The sequence below is a fragment of the Chlamydotis macqueenii genome, chromosome 3 (assembly GCF_036417535.1).
Source record: "Chlamydotis macqueenii isolate bChlMac1 chromosome 3, bChlMac1.mat, whole genome shotgun sequence".
In the NCBI taxonomy this organism is placed as follows: Eukaryota; Metazoa; Chordata; class Aves; order Otidiformes; family Otididae; genus Chlamydotis; species Chlamydotis macqueenii.
This window is the reverse complement of record NC_141558.1, coordinates 26428301-26448161: the sequence shown is the minus strand read 5'-3', so window position 1 is coordinate 26448161 and position 19861 is coordinate 26428301. Positions and strand designations below refer to the sequence as shown.

The window sequence follows — 19861 nt, the reverse complement described above, 5'->3', positions numbered from 1 at the left end:
TTTTACTTCCTCTCTTCCTCTTAATTTCCTTCCTCCATTAAGTCTAAATATAGACTGTCAGCTCTTCAGAAAGGCTGCTGTTTCCTACTGGTTTTTCAAAGGCACTGAACTAATATTCAGGATTCAAAATCAATTTCTCATTAGCCAATCAGCAGTAGCATGCACTCATGCATGGAGTTGTCCGAAGCTAATTCTCTCCAACAATGTGATGGAAGTGATTTTTTCCAATAGCATCTACTAGGCAAACAGATTTCTGAAGGATGTTTCATGTAAATAGGAAAGAGGAAATTAAGGTGGAGACAGAAGGAGAACACAAAACATTATTGAACCTGACATCGCTAGCAAGGCAGAATTAACAGGAAGGCAAACAAATCTAAGATGTCAGAGCAGGAAAGTGCTACAAGGATCTGAAAGTAAACATGAGATGCTAACATTGTTGACCTTATCCAGTGTAATTTTTGATCCAGCTTATTGCTACCTATATTTTAGTATAGACATAGTACCTAAATTTTACATTGATGTAAAATGTGATGTCAGCTTTGGTAATTTCTCACTCAACACATCTCATGTCAATTTTTTTTTAAAAAATATATTCTAAATTTTGAAATTAAAAATGTTATTAACAGTATGATCCGGTGAAAACAAGAACACAGGAGTGAGTGGAGGTTTAAAAGAAACATTTATTTGGTAAAAAATAGAAGTAATAAATTATTTGAAGACAATTTTTGGTTTGTATCTGTACATACACAGTATATCCATAACATAGCTGCTACGTAATCCAGGAATTCCATCTGAGAGAAAGGATTTACATATCAAGTAACGTTTTAAATGAAACCAGCACAGTCTTTTACATCTGTCAGTACTGAAACCAACTTGATGGAATTTCTCCCACTCCTGCTCCCACCCTGAAATTACCCAGTAATATCTATTCTGGGTCTTGTGTGTTCATAGCACTGCTCACGCTTGTTATGATTCGTCTAGACCACTGTTTCTCACCTTTTTTTTTTAATGAAAGAGCACCTGGCTATTATTACTGATTTTCCTGCAGTGTTGCTATACCAGTTTTCATTTTCAACTGGTAAAAAGTACATTATGAATGTTCACTTATAACTTTATCTTCCTTGCTTCCTTTGCTGCATGTGGAAACATGGACAAATGCTTTTCTGTTTTATCTGGTTGTATTTTTTAAGTCACCTGAATTCACTATATATTCAACAATTTCCCAAAATACTTCAGCTAGGACTACACTGAGACTATTTTTTTACACCAACATCTAAAAAAACACATATGCCTTGTGTTACGGTTTATCTTGAGACTGCCTACTTTAAAAAGCTAAGCATGTGTTTAATGCCTTGTTGGACCAGTTCTTCAGAGTATTATTCAAGGGCTTAGGAAGCTGTAGACAATCAGTTTGAATTTTGAGCATGTTGATTGCTAAATGAGGCAAGAACAATGTACATCAGACATGTAAGAGTCCTGTATTAGAATGCTAATAAACGAGTTGCATTCATTTTGCAAACACAATAAAATATTGCCACTGGTGCTTAGTCTTCAAAATATTTCCCTTTCCATTGTCATTAATTTTATCTATTTTGGAGAGAAAAGAAGCAATTTTTTTTTTTCCACCTGTCTTTACATATGGAAGCAACACTATCAGAATAAACACGTATCATGAGCCTTTTATCAGAATTATTTTTTTTCCCTCCAACTATCTTTTGCACTTATCCACTGAATTTTCAGTTAGTGGCACACCCATGGTGGGAGAAAGATGCATAGTTTTCACAGCAGCTTCTTCTGAAGGGATGTCCAGTCATTTCTAGCAAACCAGATTCTTTTCCACAAACACACAAAGTTATTTTCATGATATAAAAAGAATTTATTTGGAAATCCATCCCCCTACATCCCCTTGGCTTTTCAGAAATAAGACTTGACCACTTTTTAAAGTATTACATATATGAAAATTGTTTATTAAATACTAACCTGGAGGGGGCCATTCTAAGCAAGAACGAGATTAAGGGCATTAAAACTTAACTAGTTGACGTCACTAAAATAGAAATCCATCCTAGCTTTGCTTAACAGCAAAGCAGCTCTGTTCTGAGCTATCCAAGAGTGAATGTTTTCTTCCATCCTGTTTCTCAATACAGAAAACAGCTCTCAGAACGTGCAACATGTCTCTGCCATCACGTCAAAATGTGAAAAATGGAGACTTAACTATAACTCTTAGTTTTGAGTTGAAAATTATGGAAAATTTCAGACCCTATAGAAGGTACCAAGACATCTGTAAGGACCTGTATGAAATAAAGAATGAAATGGTAAGACAGCCTTTTGAGCACTGCAGTCTCCTCTCTTGTCACCGGGGTGCTAATGGAATATGTACTCACATGAGTGAAGACAAAATTGGAGTAGCATGTCTCAATTACCCGTGAACTACTGCAGCTTCATGTTGTTCTAACTCTCCTGACTTAAATGAAAGCAAACTGAAAAAAAACTCCAAATACTGTACTGTGCACTACAATATCGATATGGGGAATAAATTATAACAAGTACCACAGTAACCTTACTGATCTCTCTGCATTATAGAGCTGCAAAGCTACTTGTCGGCTGTACAGCTACAAATTAAAAAAAAATATATTTATCATGCAGCTTAGTGGAGCCATAATAAATTTTATCTTTACATTGCCATGCAACAGATTTTGGTACTATTTTTCTTATGACTTCTTTTATAAATTTCCTAATGTGTTTCAGAAATATGAAAAATTATCAAAGTTTTTTCTCTGAATAGCAGTTTTTCACCTATCAATGCACAAACATCATGGGGAGACCTTATAGTGGTCTTCCAGTACCTCAAGGGGGCCTACAGGAAAGATGGGGAGAGGCTGTTCAGTAGGGCCTGTTGTGACAGGACTAGGGGGAATGGTTTCAAAGTAGAGGGATTAGGATTAGATATTAGGAAAAATATTTTTACACTGAGGGTGCCGGAACACTGGAACAGGTTGCCCAGAGAAGTGGCAGATGCCCCATCCCTGGAAACATTCAAGGCCAGATTGGCTGAGGCTCTGAGCAATCTGATCTAGTTGGGGATGTCCCTGCTCCTTGCAGGGGGGGTGGACTGGGTAACCTTTGAAGGTCCCTTCCAACCCAAACCTTTCTATCATTCTATCATTGACTTCTAAGACAAATGGAGAGCTTTGTATCAATGTCAGCTTTGCAGTCAGCTGCCTGTTTTCATGTTTATTACATGACTCAACTGCTTTGCCTGTATTTGGCCTCTTGAATATTGTTTTTGTTTGTAAGGGGAAGAGAAAGTCAGGTGATTTCTTGATAGAACCGTAATTTACAAAACCTTGATTCTCCTAGTACAGTAGAACTGGATAACATAAAGTAGTTTTCTTGCTTACTAATCCAAGCTTTCATTTTTCCTCTTTGTTTCTCTGTCTCTTCTAGAGCCTGCTTCTGTTAAAAAATCCACTTAATTTTGTTGCTGGACCCTATATGTGCGTCCCTTCCAACCCTAACCATTCTATGATTCTACAATTGCCTGATAAGCTTTTTGTTTCTCTCAAGGCTTGTAACAAATACTACCACCCTCATGTATTAGACAGCTGGAAATTTAATTTTTCTTAATTTTTAACCTTTCTTTAAATCTAGTTCATGTTTGTTAGCATGAATAAAGAGTGCAGTGCAAACTCATTAATAAGAGAACAACCAACATTTTGCAATCAGAGGCGGTAAAAATTGTTTATTACAAGGCTGAAGAAATGAAGCAATTTATTCACTGGGTTTTATGACTGTATGTAGGGTTGGTTTATTTACCATGTGAATTGAATGGGCACCGCATGAGCAGCCTGTATCTGCCAGCTGCACAGCCCTCTGCTGCCGATGGAGCTCCCGAGGGCCATGCTCAGCATTGCGTGACTCCCATCAGCTTTTTGCATGGCCACCCTCCTAGATCTACTACGGTGCTAATGGAGTTTTATTTAATGTGGAAATGACACGTCATTTTTAATGGGGTTTCACAACTCCCAAGCCATTTGGCCAAATGTGCATCATGCATGGCAACAGCTATTACTTCACAGCCTTACAAAACCAGGAGTGCATTGGGTGTGTGTGGGGTGTAACAAACTTGCGACGTGCAGAGCGCATTTAGGACACATTGGATGAAATGCATCTCCTTGGGAAAGCAGAAACATCAAGACAAGTTTTTGGAAAAAGCAGTTAAAAAATAAAAACTCCAAAATGTGGCTATCTCTTTTCTTTGCTGATACAAGGAGCAGTTTTGGGTTTTTTTTCCCCCCATATTTTTCTTTCTATTTTGTGAAACAGTGAGGTTCCCACAGAGACATGAGGCAAATCAGACAGGTCAGGAAGAGCATTGTTTTCCCACCTTTAATACACAGTTTTGGAGGAAACAAAATAACAGTTGGTCCTTGCATCACCTGTGGAGCTCCCCAGTGTGCTCCTCCACCTTCCAAGCTGCAGCTCCAGTCAGGCCATCAGGCTGCTCTTCCCCTGGCATCAGAGCCCTATGCTCTCAAACAGCTTTCAGTCTTATAAGATTTTTAAAATAGTGGTGTCAGTACATTAAATATCTGATCCTACTTCCACTGAGGTCCATGGTGGTCTTTTGCATTTATTTCAATTAACCTCAGATCAGGCCTTAATGTAGCAACATTCCTATGCATGGTCTCTGAGCAGAGATCTGAAAATGAAAAAAAAAGCTAGTTCTACTGTGGTTATTTTTTTTTGCATTAAGTCTATGAGCAGGCTCTTCACTGAAGGGTCTTAATCTTGTCTGTAGGTACAAAAAAGGAGCATGTATCTATAAACATAGATGACTTGGTAAATTAAAATACCTGCCTTCTCAGGACACTCTAATTAGCAATCTACTTTGAAAAATATATTAAAATATTTCCAAACTGTATCAAAACAGGTTTCCCAAAGTTTACGAGAAAATGGAAAGCACTATCACTTCAAAACTTGCCCCAAGACCCTTGTTCTCCCTTTCTCATTTCTTTCCCAAATAATAGTCCTGCCTACAAGTGTATGTTAGAGCTCAAAAGAGTACAAGGGAAAACTAAAGATCCTCCAAAACCTACCCATACCATTTTTAGAACCATCTGCATCTTGATTAAGTTCCTTTGCTGCACCATTAACTTAAGTGCCATCCTGCATAACTGTCTCTCCTGCTAAAAATATTAAGAGTTATAAGAAGTACAGTACTGCATTGCTGCTGGCTGTGTAGCTGTGGAAGGATGTTGTGCCTACACTGAAAATACACCTGGAGCACGAAGTAGATACTCCTTGTCTTGGGTCTGAAAATGCTACCTCTGTCAGGACAGAATATTTCAGGATAAGTGTTCATTTGGGAAAAATATCAACTATGGCCAAGTCAGTGGGGAGTGAACAAAGTGACCAGTGTTCATCAAGAAATTCATACAATCTCTTCCATGGTCACAGATAAAGGGGAGACCTAAACTTTCAGCAGAGGATTGAGATGCAAGACTTTGCCACTCTCATAAATAAATACCATTTCTAGTGAAACAGGTATTGCTATAATGCGTCAACCTAAAAACCTTGCCTGAGAAAGTCTGAACAAAAAGCTGACATCACTTCACTGAAATAACTGACAATAACTATGCTGAGTTCACAGGGGCCAGAGCAGATTCTCAGTGAGAAGTAGATTTTCTTCCCAGGGCCACAGTTAGAAGAGTTAAATGAACTCAATCTAGCTGGTACATGAAAATGCCTTTTTGGTGTTCCTTTCAAAGCCTAGACTTCCCTAGTGGGACTCCTCCATAGAATGCTGTAGGACCTTTCAGATCTAAGAGTGAAGTGGGCTCCTAAAACATGCTCCTGAAACATGAAGACCCTGTATAAGGATTACGGGCTTTCAGCAATGAATGTTACCAAATTTCTGAATTTGGAACAAAACTGTTGCAGAACATCTTGCAGCTAAATGGTTATGGCATTCTCCTAAGAGACAAACTGCACATCCAGAAGAGCATGAGCCAGCTGGATGTTCTGGCTGCACGTAGCAGATGAGAAGTGGATGCCACGCTTCTGCCCAAACAACCTGCCTCTGCTTTTTGTAAGCACTAACCTGGCATAGGCACTTAATATCAGGAAACCTTTCCATGACTGAGAGGCTCTGATGAACAAAAATATGTCCCTTAGACTGCAGTTAGGTGCCTAAATACCTTCATTAAGGTTAAATACTTGCTACTATCACCCTTTACTGATACTTTCTTTGGCTTAGGAGAGGTGCCTTATTGTTTGATGAGGTGACTTTTATGAATCTCATTTTTAGATGCCTAATTGCTCCTGGCCTTGTAATCATCCTGACATAAGGCAGCATTACAGGGTTGAGCTTGCAATCTCCCTCATATGCCTAGTGCAAGCATTTGCAACCTTGTTTGAAAAAACCTAGCTTATTAAAGCCAGAGTTGCAAATATATCTGGCAACATTTAAAACAGACTGTCGCATGTGAAACTCAAAAACTTACCTGAGAAATGGAAGTCCACGGACAATTTTTTTTTTGAAACACCAAATAGAAAAATGTAACAAAAAGCTATTTTTAAAATACATTACAGAATACTGGCATGTTATACAAATGTAATTAACCCACTAAAATTTAAACTAGTTGTAGTTATTTTCAAGGCACCTTATTGTATAAATATATTTTTTAATGTTCATCCTGGTTTAACCATGTAAACAAGTCTACTGAAAGCTCAGATTAAGGTCACTTTAAGATCTGTGTGCCAAATACTTCAGAAAAATATCATATCACATGGAAAATTCAATAAAGTAAGATAGATCCATCTGCTGCCCAAACAGTTCAATAGATGCTATGGGGTAAATTATTAACAAGTTGATGCCTAAAAGAGATTTTCAAAAATTAGTTTAAAGATAAGTAACATGCAATGCATTAACATTTGTGTTTATCATTTGAAAATGTACATAAATGCTGAACAAATGCAAGCCATTATTCCTAGTGCTATCCTATTTTTAAAGGGCAAATCTTTGGAAACAGTATTATTTGAAGTTTAAAAACATCCTCCATCTTTTTTTTTTCCCCACACTTAATCTTATAACATGCTAGAATGCACTTTCTTCACAAGGAAAATGTATAAAATTAATCTTACAATATAAACATTATAAACAACCCTTGAGACATCTTCTGGACACAGAATTTATATAAAGACTTCAGTATAACAATTCTAGGATAATTATGTAAAAATATGTACATTCATTCCAGTGTCCTAGACCCAAGAAGAAACCCAAGCATGTTCTACAAAAGTTGCCTGTCAGTCTTGTCCAGTTAAGATTATGTCCAGCTTTGCTACTCTTGCTGTGTTTCAATATAATCAACAAAAGTTTTACTTGCTTTTGTGTAGGAAGTTCCCAAACTTTTGCATAAATCCTCTCAGCTTGTTTTCATTAGGCTGCAATGGATGGTAAACAGTTGAGTTGTAGTTGACCATGTGATTACTCCTGCCGTAATTATTCCCTAAGGTCTTGGTTTTGATATCTGAGAAATGTGAGCTGCTGTTGGGTGCATTTCCTGCAGGTTGGCTAGCATTTTCCATCTTGCAAAATGGCTCAAAGCGGCTATAAACACGCCTTTCACTCAAACGAGGCCTTAGCTCCTCTTGGCGTTTTGAGCTTGCCAGTTGTGGTGTCATTGAACTTGCTCTCTGAAGAGCAGAAACAGGGGCACTTTCAGGAGCAGTATTTGTGGTGATTTCCTTTACGTCTTGATACTGAATCTGTTCTGTATTAAATCTTGGGGTAGATGCATCTCCTGCAGTTTCTATGAACTTACTTTCAAGGGAGCACAAGAGAGGACACTTTTTATTGCTTTCATCAGATGGAGGTTTTTGAGGTTTTGGTGACTTTGGAGACTTTGGAGGCTTTGTTGGGCTTCCAGTGACATCTTCTTTACTTCTGTTCAAACTACCTTGAGAATTTGACGATGTGTTTCTCTTTCTCCTTGGGGAAGAATCTGTCTTATTCTCAGAAATCTTTGGGTTTTGATTCTCTTCTTCAGAAACCAATGTGTCAGAACTACTACACATTCTGTAAAAGGCAGGACCTTTGCTTTTGGACAAGTTTTCCTTCTTGTCTGGTGTGAGATTAAGAAGTGACCGCAATTTCTGGGATCCCTTCTTTAGAAAACTTGGAGAACTCTTACTTTCTTTCTTTGATGTGCAATCCTTACAAGACTCCTCTTTGCCAGCTTCAGTGAGAGCAGCCATAGAGATTGCCTTGCTAGCAGTTGGGCTCTTTAGCTCTCCTTTGAGGTTTTTTTCCTCCTGTGGCAAGTGGTTGGTCACATTGTGCAAACTTTTAGAGCTCTTCACCGTGTCTTCTGGAAGTTTTGGACTAACTGGCTGCTTAAGTCTATGTCTAGTCAAGGTACTGTAAACATAACTGGATGTGTGTTTGTTGGCACCAGGGTCTAATATGGACTTTGAATTAAACATGGGAAAACTCCTCCTTTTTAGCATATTTTCATTTTGAAGGTTCTTCAAATTTTCTGCATGTTTGTCTACACACAGTGTTGTGTACAAATAGAGAGATGAATCACCTGTTGCATTTGAATTTACACTAGGTTTTGTGTTGTCTGCAATATGAATTCTGTGGTTTTTTGGTGCATCTGATTTAAGAGGGACATTTGTGCTAAGCTCTTCTAAAGTATTATCTGTTCCATTTTCCACACTTGGAGCATGATTAGATGTCCCTTTAGGTGTTGCACTTCCCTCTGACCCAATTATAGTTGAATTTGAAGAACTTGCACAGCTGCTTACTTCTTGCTGTTCAGGTAAAGTGGGCTGAAACACCAATGATGATCGTAAGCGAGAATGAGAATACAGCGCATGAGCTTTAATATTTTCAGCTGTGTCATAGCTATCATATCTGTCACCCAAGGCTGACCCATTAGACTCGACTGGATAATCTGATTGATCATTCAAATACGACTTAATTCGCCAGTTACGTAGGAATGACTTCGTTGTGTGTTCGAGGGTCGGCATCCTTTGCTGCAGATGGCGGATATGATTATCTGTCCCATTAAAAGACCTCCGTACGATTGAATTTCTTTCTGCAAGATTTATCTTTGGTCGTGAAAACTGATCGGCAAAACTTTGCTGAGGTGTATTGTAGTTATTTGCATATCCTCCTCGTAATGAAGAAACAATACTAAGGCTATCAGATGGCATTTTCCAAGTATTTGATGGATTGTTGGCTCTATTAATAGCTCTGTTGAGCAATAGGTAAGGTGTCCTTTCTGGCTTCTCCCCAGCATAACTATGTCTCTTCCAGTGCTCATTTTTTTCAGTAGGTTGATACTGCTGGATTGGATTTTGCATATTAAAACCTGGATGAAATGGTGGTTTATTATAGGCTTGATTTCTCAGGCCATATTTATCTATTTCATTTACTGTATATCTTCCACGAGTTTTCCAACAAACAGGATCTATCTTGTGAACTTGGTCTTGCCTACCAAAAAGGTTTCTTTGGCTAGAAACTGAAGCCAAGGAAGACAGTGAGTGTTGGTATGTATCATTATCCCAGAGTGTCGTGCGACTGTTTACCCGCACTAATTCTGGGGCAAATGAACTAGGAACAGAAGAACGGGCATACAGCGTCCTGAACTCTTCATCAAAGGATTCAACCAGCTGCCCTGTGATAACTTGAACCATACTGAGGTTGGTTTTTTCAAATGACCACATAAAGCTGAAAGAAGAACAAATGACCATTAGAAACAGTTCTTTTGAACTAATGTATTACACTGGTCTTTCTTGGTATGAAAGATTTCACATAAATCTGGGGTTTGTACAAATACTTTCTAAATAAATAAATAAACTATGGGCATGTAGTTTGGATCTGGAAGGTCTAATCTAGTATCAGTCGAACTCAGCTGGAGACTTTCCACTGCTTTCAGTGGGAGCAGGAATGAGTATGCAACTACTTAGTTGCCCTTATAAAAAGTGTATATTGCAAAAAAAAGTATTCACAAATGTAGAACACTAGAGTAGAAAAACCTAATGGTGCAAAATTATCTCTACAAAGACTAAGCCAGTATTGACTAGATCCACTATATTTACTCCTGAGTCAGAGAATGTTAATGTGTGGTTATGTTATGAAAAAACCACATTTGAAATAATATGCAGAACTGTTTCCACAGTTCTGAATGTACTTCACTCTAAGCACATTTTCATCTCAAAATTTTTTTAAAGTTTACATTTTCCATTATGCACACCAGATCTGAATATTTCTTTTATTTGCAATGTACAATATTCTGACGAAGAAAGTTTTCCTGTTTTCTACTGTACTTAGAAAAGTTGAACACATTCTCAAAGCTAAGTAGCTACAGAGCTACAAAATGAGATAAAATACATTAACATGTATATTGAGGATGTTTCAACAAGCCTCATATTATGGTGTTGAAGGCATGCAATTTGTAGATTACAACAAAGAAAAAAATCTGTTGTACAATCCTATTATTATGCAAAAATAAGTGAAAAAAAAAAATCAATGAACTTCTTTTATTTGCATTTGTCTTCTGGATATTAAAAAAAAAGATTTGTTGTATTCATGTAAATATCTTGCTGATTCAATTTTATTTGTTTTGTTAGTTTTGTATTTTCAGGAAATAATAGTGTGCTGACATTAAATCAAAGCATGATGCATAACTCTTTTTCTATTCATTTTCACAATGAAGAGTAGCATATTTCGTAGTATTTGGGAAAAAAAAACATCTTAACTTTAAAATTAGTTCAGAGAGCAAGAATTCAGAAAGACTCATCTTTCCCATCATAAATCACTAGATTATTTTACAAAGCAAGCTTAATTTATACAGAAATTTATGATTCCAGGCTCTGTGGTGCTAGGTCTTAAAGGAATGTTATTTTTCAAAATGAAATGAGAAAAACTATCACATTCTCACAGATTATAACACTGTGTGTAGTTGTCAAAGCAGGCGGATTCTCTCTGGACTCTCTTACACTGAGTCATTTCTGAACTTGTCACTTACCTCAATACCATTTATACATCTCAGTCTAAATTTTCGGCTGGCTGAGTCTCAGAGGAAATAAAAAGCCAGATCTCTGAAAGTTTACAGTGGTGGAAATCTATGAAAGTTAGTGGCTATGGATCTGGCACCCAGGCAATACATTGGTAGAAATTAATTCAGTAGGCCAAAAGAGAGAAGTGTAGCATGAAATGAAGGAAAATATTTAATAATGTGTGAGATACAACTGTCCCTGCTTTAACTTTGTTTTTTTCCAACTCTTCAAGAGATGTCTCCAAGAACTAAGTTCTTCCAGCCTGTGCTTTGCACACATACACTTGAAATAAAATGGAAATTAAAATAAAGAAACTTAGCCAAATATAGACTATGTAAATTTAACTTGGACAATTCTGAATTTAACCATGATATAGTACAGAGTTCCACAGAATAGGTCTACTATGTCAGCTTTAGAAAATTATTATGAGGATTAACTATGCAAGAGAGCTTACAAAATATTTTTGGCAGCCTACTCTGGAGTGAATGCTAAACAACAATAATTCAGACAATATAAGACAAATCAAGATTTTTGTCTCTTTTTATCAAGTCTTCAGCTGTGGCAAAAGCAATATCATTTACTTCTCATTTGTGAAAAACTAACAGAGGACCTCAAAATTTGTCTCTGTGTTAGGCCAACTAGCAACAAGCATCTATGACAATTTGTTAAATTACAGAAAAGACAATCAAATTTGCCCATGGAGCTTCCTGGAGGAATTTTCAGAAGTAGGGAAAAATTGAAAAAGGAGAGGTAGTTAGATAGTTTTCTATGGATTCCTCAGTGACTCATCTTACCTGTAAGAACCATATATGACTTTCTTACAGTCAACAAGAAGAAATTTTTGTTCCATTTTCCCATGAAATTTTGCTCCTGTTTTAGAATAGTAATCTTGTCCTTTTACTGTCCGCACCCTCATGTTCTGAAAAAGACAATTGAAATACTTCAATTGGTACACTATGTTCCATATTTAGGTTCTGGGAGCTTAAAAGTCAGAGGTACAGTAGGAGAAGTTAAATTATTAGATATTAGGAAAAATTAATAGATTACTAGATATAGGAAAAAATATTAGATATTAGGAAAAAATTTTTTACACTGAGGATGGTAGAACACTGGACCAGGTTGCCCAGAGAGGTGGTGGATGCCCCATCCCTGGAAACGTTCAAGGCCAGGTTGGCTGAGGCTCTGAGCAACCTGATCTAGTTGGGGATGTCCCTGCTCCTTGCAGGGGGGTTGGACTAGATGACCTTTGAAGGTCCCTTCCAACCCTAACCATTCTATGATTCTATGATTATTGCATATTAACAAACTCTGCAGGGCCATAAACTCTGATCAGACTTTTGGGCTGTACTAATAATGGTTTTCAAGAAATTCTTGCATGGATGTAGAAAACAAATAAGAAAGCATTTCTCAGGAATTGTTACTGAAAGGTGCTTAGTTACAGAAAAAAATTCAAATTTATATGCAATGTAAACCAAACTACAGCATCTACCTCATGTGGCTGTGAGATACACAAGAGATAAAAATAGCTATGAAGGATCACAATATTTATTGTAGTTTCTAGCCTTGTAATATTTGTTCTAAAAATACTAATTTGTGCTAATTTGCAAGTATTCCAGTAGGAGTGAAATCTGTAGTTCAGCACTGGCAGCGGGAAAACAGAATAAATATGGTTATTACACAGATTGTACATACAGAAATAGTGGAATATAAGACTTGTGAATACAGGGGAATGTCTTGCTTCATAGGACTGCTACAAGGAGAGGTTGAAAATCACAGCAGATGTACTCTGTAAAGGTCAGGTACAGAAGTATTAGGGCTGTTCAGGAACCAAAATAAGACTGTGTACAGGGTAAATTATAGTTGTAATGATAGTGTCTACTACAATTCAATTAACTTTATCCTTCCAAACAGAAAATGCAAAAAATTAGGAGAAAATCTCCATGAAATGAAAGTACATTTCCAAGCAACACATGCTTTCTAAATCGGTTGGTGTCTTAAAACTTCCGTCAAAAGAAAAAACAAATCAAATAATCAAGAGTTACACTGAAAAGCTGCTGAGTTGGCAAATGACGGTTTGACTCAAGCTATCCAAGTTCTTTAAATTTTAGATATTTATTAGTGAGTTTTTACTTAGCATTTTTGTCAAGCTGTGTTTGAATAAAAATGAAATTCAGTTAAAATGTACAAAGACAGCATTTAAAAATTAGTTTTGCTTGTGACGTAAATGTCTTGCAAATGTGCTAAAACCATAAAACATAAAGTTTATCTCTTAATTAGATAAATAAAAGAAGTATTATCTAAAAGTGCTGTAAAATTTTAAAATGTAACAGTTCAAAAGTGAAAATATAGATGGCTGCTTAGATTGATTTCCAAAAACAGCTAAAAAAGAAACCGTAACAATAACAACCCAATTTGCATTATTGAATGGGACGTTAACATAATTTTGCCTCTTCCTGCTAATCACCTTTGACAATCTAACATTGTGTCTTTCAAGTTTTCTGCACTTTGATCAGAAGTTTTCTTATCAATGAAAGTCAATTTTCCCACTTTTCTGCTGCAGTTTTTGTTGAACTTTGGACAAGCAAATCCCACTGAAGAAAAGTGTTCTTTCTCCAGGAGCTACTCAAGCTTTAAGTAGAAGTAGTTAATTAAAAAGCTTTTACTTGAAAGTTAAATATTGTGGAAAAAGTAACTCCTGAAAAAGAAAAAAGAAAATACTAGAGTATACCCATTCTGAAGACTATCACAATAGAAAACTCTTATTTACTATAAAATAAAATTTTGTGAATTAGTAATGAAATTTGCATTTACTTCAACGATTGTTTTACCCAGTTCTACACACCATATATGTATATTTGTATGTCAGATTTATATTTAACTATATTAAATTATATTTATGTCATTGTATTTTGAAAAAAGTAATTTGAGAGGCAGCTTATGCATTTTCAAATAGCTGTAACAAGTAATGCTGGCCTAAAGATATGCCAGCTGAACACATCAAATCTCACTGAGATAAGACCTGATCGGTATTGGACATGATACCACTTGGGAATCTGGAACACTGGAGGCACAAGCAATGCTAATGGCTTGCAAATTACCACACTATACAAAAAAAAAAGCTTTGCCTTATGTACCCCAAAGTTGAAATATAACTTCAAGTAGGCATATCTGAAAAGGAATATCATTTACATTAAACTGATGTCTTTTTAAAAAATCATAGACACTGGTTCCTCTGTTCTCATTTTTCTTTTCCTTCTCTCCAGTATTATTCCTCCTGTAGCTTTTTGATCCTGCTTCCTTAATTCTGCTCTCTTTCCCTGTCTCCATAGGTCATCCACTAACAGATGGAAACATGGCATGACAAAGGCATGTGCTGGAGATCATGCTCACCTTTCTCATATAACACTTCCTTTTCCTCCACACTTCATCTGGCATTCTTTACCTACTTCGGTCCCTGTAATTAGGTACCAGGGATGCATACACTTTGAATAATCACACAAAATACAGACAATATTTGAGGATATATAGTAACAATATGTTCCACTTAGGATTAGAAGCAGTAAATATATACATACTGAACTGAAAGCCTGATTTGTTATTAAATGCTTGGCTTCACCTTCCTACTTGGTTTCATCCTCAGGCTACAGGACTCCCCTGCTAAAAACAGTGTTCATTCATCACTCCATCATTGTGCATAAAGTAATAATTCCTTTATGAATCCTGAGAGGAAGCCAAGCATAGGATCTTCTCCCTCCCCCAAGAACACGTAGTAGGACACTCAGGGACATTTAAAACATTCAGTGGCTGCAGTTTAAGGATGGCCATCAGGGCTATCCAGTTAAATGACATCCAAATGATGAACAGGAAACAAGCTCTAACCTCTTTTTATGTACAACTGCACCACTATCTTCCCAGATAGAGCCACATAAGCATTATTTAAAATGTTGAAGTATAATTCAACATTACACATTTATTTTCATCAGTAAAACCCTTCCAATGTGACAGGTAAGTACAGTGAATATACTGGTCTCAAAGACTTCATTTCAGCACTTTTTATTTATAGAAACTGTTTTTATCAGTGTTCAGTTATTCACCCTGTTCTTGCTGTCAAGAATATGCACAAAGAGGAAAATGGATGTCTACATTTCTAATATTGTTTATCATTACAAATATTATTTATTATCCTGGGTGTCTGTTCTTACTAGGATACAACAGTTGCTGTACAAATGCTAAGTAGTTTTCAAGTTCACTTCTGTTCTGACTTTGAATCTGATTCAACGACACTGAGGACAAAATCTCAATGACTTGAATGGAGTCTGGCTCTTAGCACAGAAGTTTGCTCACAGATACAACATCTATCCTCTTCTAGCTTTCACTAAACAGAAGGAGAAGACCAAAAGACAAGAGCACAAAAAGTTGGAAGATGGATTTTTTTTTTTGTGAACCTTGAGGCATAGGAAAATGGGAAAGGGTGAAAACTTCTCTAAAGGACTGGCCGTTCTGTCATAGTCACCTGCAGTTTCTCTTCATCCTCAAGAAAGGCACAGGAGAATTACTGTGGCAGTAGTAAGCTTTTGTTCTCAGAGCAAACGTCACTGGGAGTAGCACTTAGATGAGAAGACAATTAATTTGAAGAGCTTTATTACAAGCTAAACTGGAAATCCAGCACACAACAGGATTACTGCTTAGGTCTTTGGCATATATTTTTCATTTTCTGATAAACCTCGAAGTATTCTAAGTAAACATCGCATAGTAAAGATGTATTTTATCTCTCCCATCATTACGAAACAGAAACAACAAAACATAATGTCTGAAGAGGCCAAGTCCAAACCTCTTAAATCCACACTAATCCATACAAAATCCACTCTAGTGTATTTACATTAACTTTTACATTACATTTCAACCACAGGATAAATGCCTATAGGTGTTAATCACATGGTCTTAACCATATTAAAAAGACTTAAAAAGACAATCTCAAATCCACTCAAAAGAAGTTAAGCTTTGGAAACAGCCGTAGATACACATTGCATAGAATTAATTTGAAAATGCATACTACGGCATTTCTGAAGATATCATTTGAAATGCATGCTCCTAATTTCTTTTACTTTGGGAGGATAAAATTCATGTTATAAAAAGACATACACCATTTTTGGCAACTTCTGTGGCATAGTTAACCCAAGTAATCAGCAAATGGTGGTATCTTAAGTTCCAGAGTATAGAAATGTCAAATATTGACTTCAGGAAGGCAATCACAAACAGTGTTCGGAGAACCACAACATGTTTTTGACGTTTTCTTTCCAAAAGTTCCCATAGCTCTGTGTATTAGGCCACCAGAGGGCAATCCCACACGCTCATACAAAAGAAACACGCATGGAAAGTGGTGTGGGAATACTTTTAAGGACCTGAATCAGCAGGCCAGATCAAAAACTGGCATAAAATACAGATTTGCTCCAAAATTCTAACAAAAAGCCTGCTTTATCCTCACAAACACACCACAGCTCTAGCTGATTTTTGGAGTGGGTTCTTAAAATGCATGCTGCTAAGAAGAGTTTTCATAATATTTTTGACAGGAGCAAACAGCCTAACTAGTTAAAGAAGCAAGGAATTGCAAATGGAACTATATGGAAGTTCAGCCAAGGCAGGGCTGAGAGCTTTGCAAAGAAACTCTGGCAATGTTCTTGGAATTTCTTCAGTGCTTATCTACAATACAGTAAATCTAGAAGTATTTATGAAGCATTTACATCAGGTCAGTGCAGTACGTAGTTTCTGTTCTAATCTCTTGTTAAATATTAGGGTGGTACAGGACATTGTGTGAAAAACGTAAATGTTAGTCTTCTTGTTATCTTTCTTAGACAATAAAATGACATATTTTATACATATTATGTACAAAAAGTAATACTCTAACACATGTTGCAGACAGACATGATAATATGGATTTTCAGGAAAAACACTCATAAAATAGATTTCTTTAGCCTTTAAAAGTATTTTAATACATAATAACTTTAAAGAAAAAGACCATAAAATCAAGTGTGCAATTTATTAATTTACATAAGCTTTACGACTTTATGCAGGCCTTTTTTAAGAGAAAGCAAAAAGAAGCTAGGTTTTTCAAACACAGTGTTTCTAAATACATAATAATGTAACATTATTTTATAAATAATATATGAAAAATATGTTATCCTATCAAATACTCTTGTTTTGACACATGAAAAAGAAAAATATTTCTAAAGTGAAAAACATTTGTAGAGAAGGTTCTGCTGAGAGCTTACCTACTTATACCTCTTAGTTAATTTGAAAAAGCAGTATTTGATAATAACTCTTGAATAACAGTCCCTTTTCAGTGGGTTCTGGAGGAATGAGTAGTGAATGTTCATGCACAGAACACAGAAAGTCTTACCCTGAGCCTCTGAACTTGACAGCCTTGTTTCTCTGTCATTTTCAGAAAGTGACTGAAGTTTGACTCATCAAGCAGGAGATACACTGCAATCCCTCTAGCAGATGCCTCCACAATTTCTCTAAAGATATCCACATCTGTAAACATATCCATAACGATGGCAATGACCTGAATAAAAAAGAAGACATGAATTATCGTATTGTTCAAACATACAAATAAAAGCCTTCACTGCAGTTTGCACTGTGCAGCAACACACTAATAAAAAGCTGTAATATTTTCCATGTGGCACCACTTAACCCGGAAGGCTTTTCAAGACCACTGGATCTTCTTTTCGAAAAGTCAGGTGATTTCTTGTGTGACATTTGTCACAAGTACCAAAGTGTGGCAAAAAGTTGTGTCATGGGTGTGTGTAGCAATTGGTTAGACAAGGAAAAGGAAAGCCAGTGGAAGAGAAGGGAAAGGGAAATAGCAATATGAATACAGTGGAAAAATTAAACCATCATAATATAACTGCAGTGTGCATTAAAAAAAAAATCAGATAACGTTTTTGTACAAGGGGTTTCTTCATCTTTCATTGTCTTCCCTAAAGCTAATGGCTCATGAGCCTGAAGGAGTCAATAAGCAGATACTGAAGAGGTGGAGGGCTTGAGGACTTCAGCATCCACAATGATTCAGTATTCTTACTGAGATGAAACCTCCTCAGCTGATGAGAGCTTGGTTCAAGAAGATTACAGTGCTGAACACCTAGCAATGTCCTGCTAATGGTATTTCAGAGATGATATACTATCGACAGATCATTAGCAATTTGGGAAGAACTAGTATTGAAGTGTTAGAAATAACAGAGGGAGAACAAGTACCTGTGTGAGTTTTAAAGATAATATTCTCATCAACCAGAGTCTTCATTAAAAATTCCAATGAGATGTCTCAGGTGTAAATTCAAATAAAATAAAGCCTTTCACAGGTATCAGAGCAGGCTTGATAGTGAGCATGCTTTATCATTTTCACTAATCTTTAAACTACCTGTACCTCAATTTTCATGGTGTAATTGTTAAGTTATAATCACTCATCTTATTCTGGAACTGAAACATTTACTTCACTCACAACATTTGGTAAATGCTGTTGCACACTCCCAGGTAAAAGATACGTCTCCAGTCAGTTGTCTGAATTACCTTTTTGAATCCTACTTGCTTAAAACGAAAAGACTCACTTATGCCAAACCTATACTTAAAACATTAGAATATCAGTGAGAGCTGACCTACAAAAACTAAAATTAAAATAATAATGTCATTACAGAAGGTAAAAAGACAGCTCCTGGAGTAATAAAAATGCAAGGACTTGGCCTTACCCTAACATTTCACCTGGCAATAAAAAGGCTCTTTACAAATCCACCAGTCAGAGAGGAACTGAATAGCATGAAATAGCTCAATTCTTTCAAAAATCTTGGGTATTATGCCTCATTCATCTTTTGATAATAAAACCTTAATGTGATTTTTAAGCATACAAATTATATTTCTTTATCTAAATTTGAAAGGAAAGATGGAAAATCATAAAAGTTTATCTTGATTCCTAGGACCTCATTACTTTCAGAGTGCACCTTCTGCTTGGTCTTGTTTCTGAGATACACAATGTTAACTGAACATGGCAACCCTATTTATTCATCTGTCTTGTTTCACTTACGTCTGAACAGAAATCTGCCACGACAAATCAAGTCTGTAAGGTAAAAAGACCAAAGAAGAAAGTCTGTTCTTCTGTTGCATTACCTATGTCCCTCTCCCTCTGAACTCCTTAATTTCTTCTTCACCTTTCCTTCTCTTCAGATCTTTTAGAAACAGGTCCTCATTACATTAAAGGCTCTATTTAAATCTAAGAGAGAAACCTTGAATGGGTTCATTAGCATACATGGACATGAATAAATGAAATATCCACAATCAACAGTACCTCCTTCAAAAATCAATCTAACATTTTCCTATGGCAGATATCTAAGACACTAATTTGTTTGCAGCATCTTTGGTTGCAAAGGCTGATATACGGAAAATATACAGAAAAGAAAAAACAAGAATGAGTAATAAAAACTAAAAACCAACACTGACTAGAATAGCCGCATCTATCTTTATGAAGAGGGGAGGAGAGAAATAAATACATAAGCAAGCCAGGCCAGTAAGTTGGTGGCATGAGAAGGATGCATGTGCACTACTATGCAGATGTATTGTAACTTGAGAATGAACAGAGAAACCCTCTTTGTCTTCACTAGTTGAATTGTTTTTAAACCATTTAGCTTATTAATTTTGGAGTTAATTCTGCAAAACACCAAAGCAGTCTTGCAAGACAAAGTACATGTCACTTCCAGAGCTGGAACAGAGATTACATTTTGAAACCTAAAGCCTGCGCTAGCTGAAAAAT

The 19861-nt window shown here is 36.3% G+C and overlaps 1 protein-coding gene across 1 annotated transcript in view; it reads right to left on the bottom strand.

The window, feature by feature from the left end:
• Nucleotides 1-7377: 7377 nt before the first annotated feature.
• The window catches only part of SACK1B (scaffolding CK1 anchoring protein B), a 46383-nt gene continuing 33899 nt past the window's right edge, over nt 7378-19861 (bottom strand). Inside the window, exons 3-5 of the mRNA XM_086745460.1 lie at nt 17465-17629; nt 11862-11986; nt 7378-9736 (exon numbers count right to left, since the gene is read on the bottom strand). Of these exons, the coding sequence (XP_086601586.1) occupies nt 7378-9736; nt 11862-11986; nt 17465-17629 (2649 nt within the window). The remainder of the gene's footprint in view (nt 9737-11861; nt 11987-17464; nt 17630-19861) is intronic.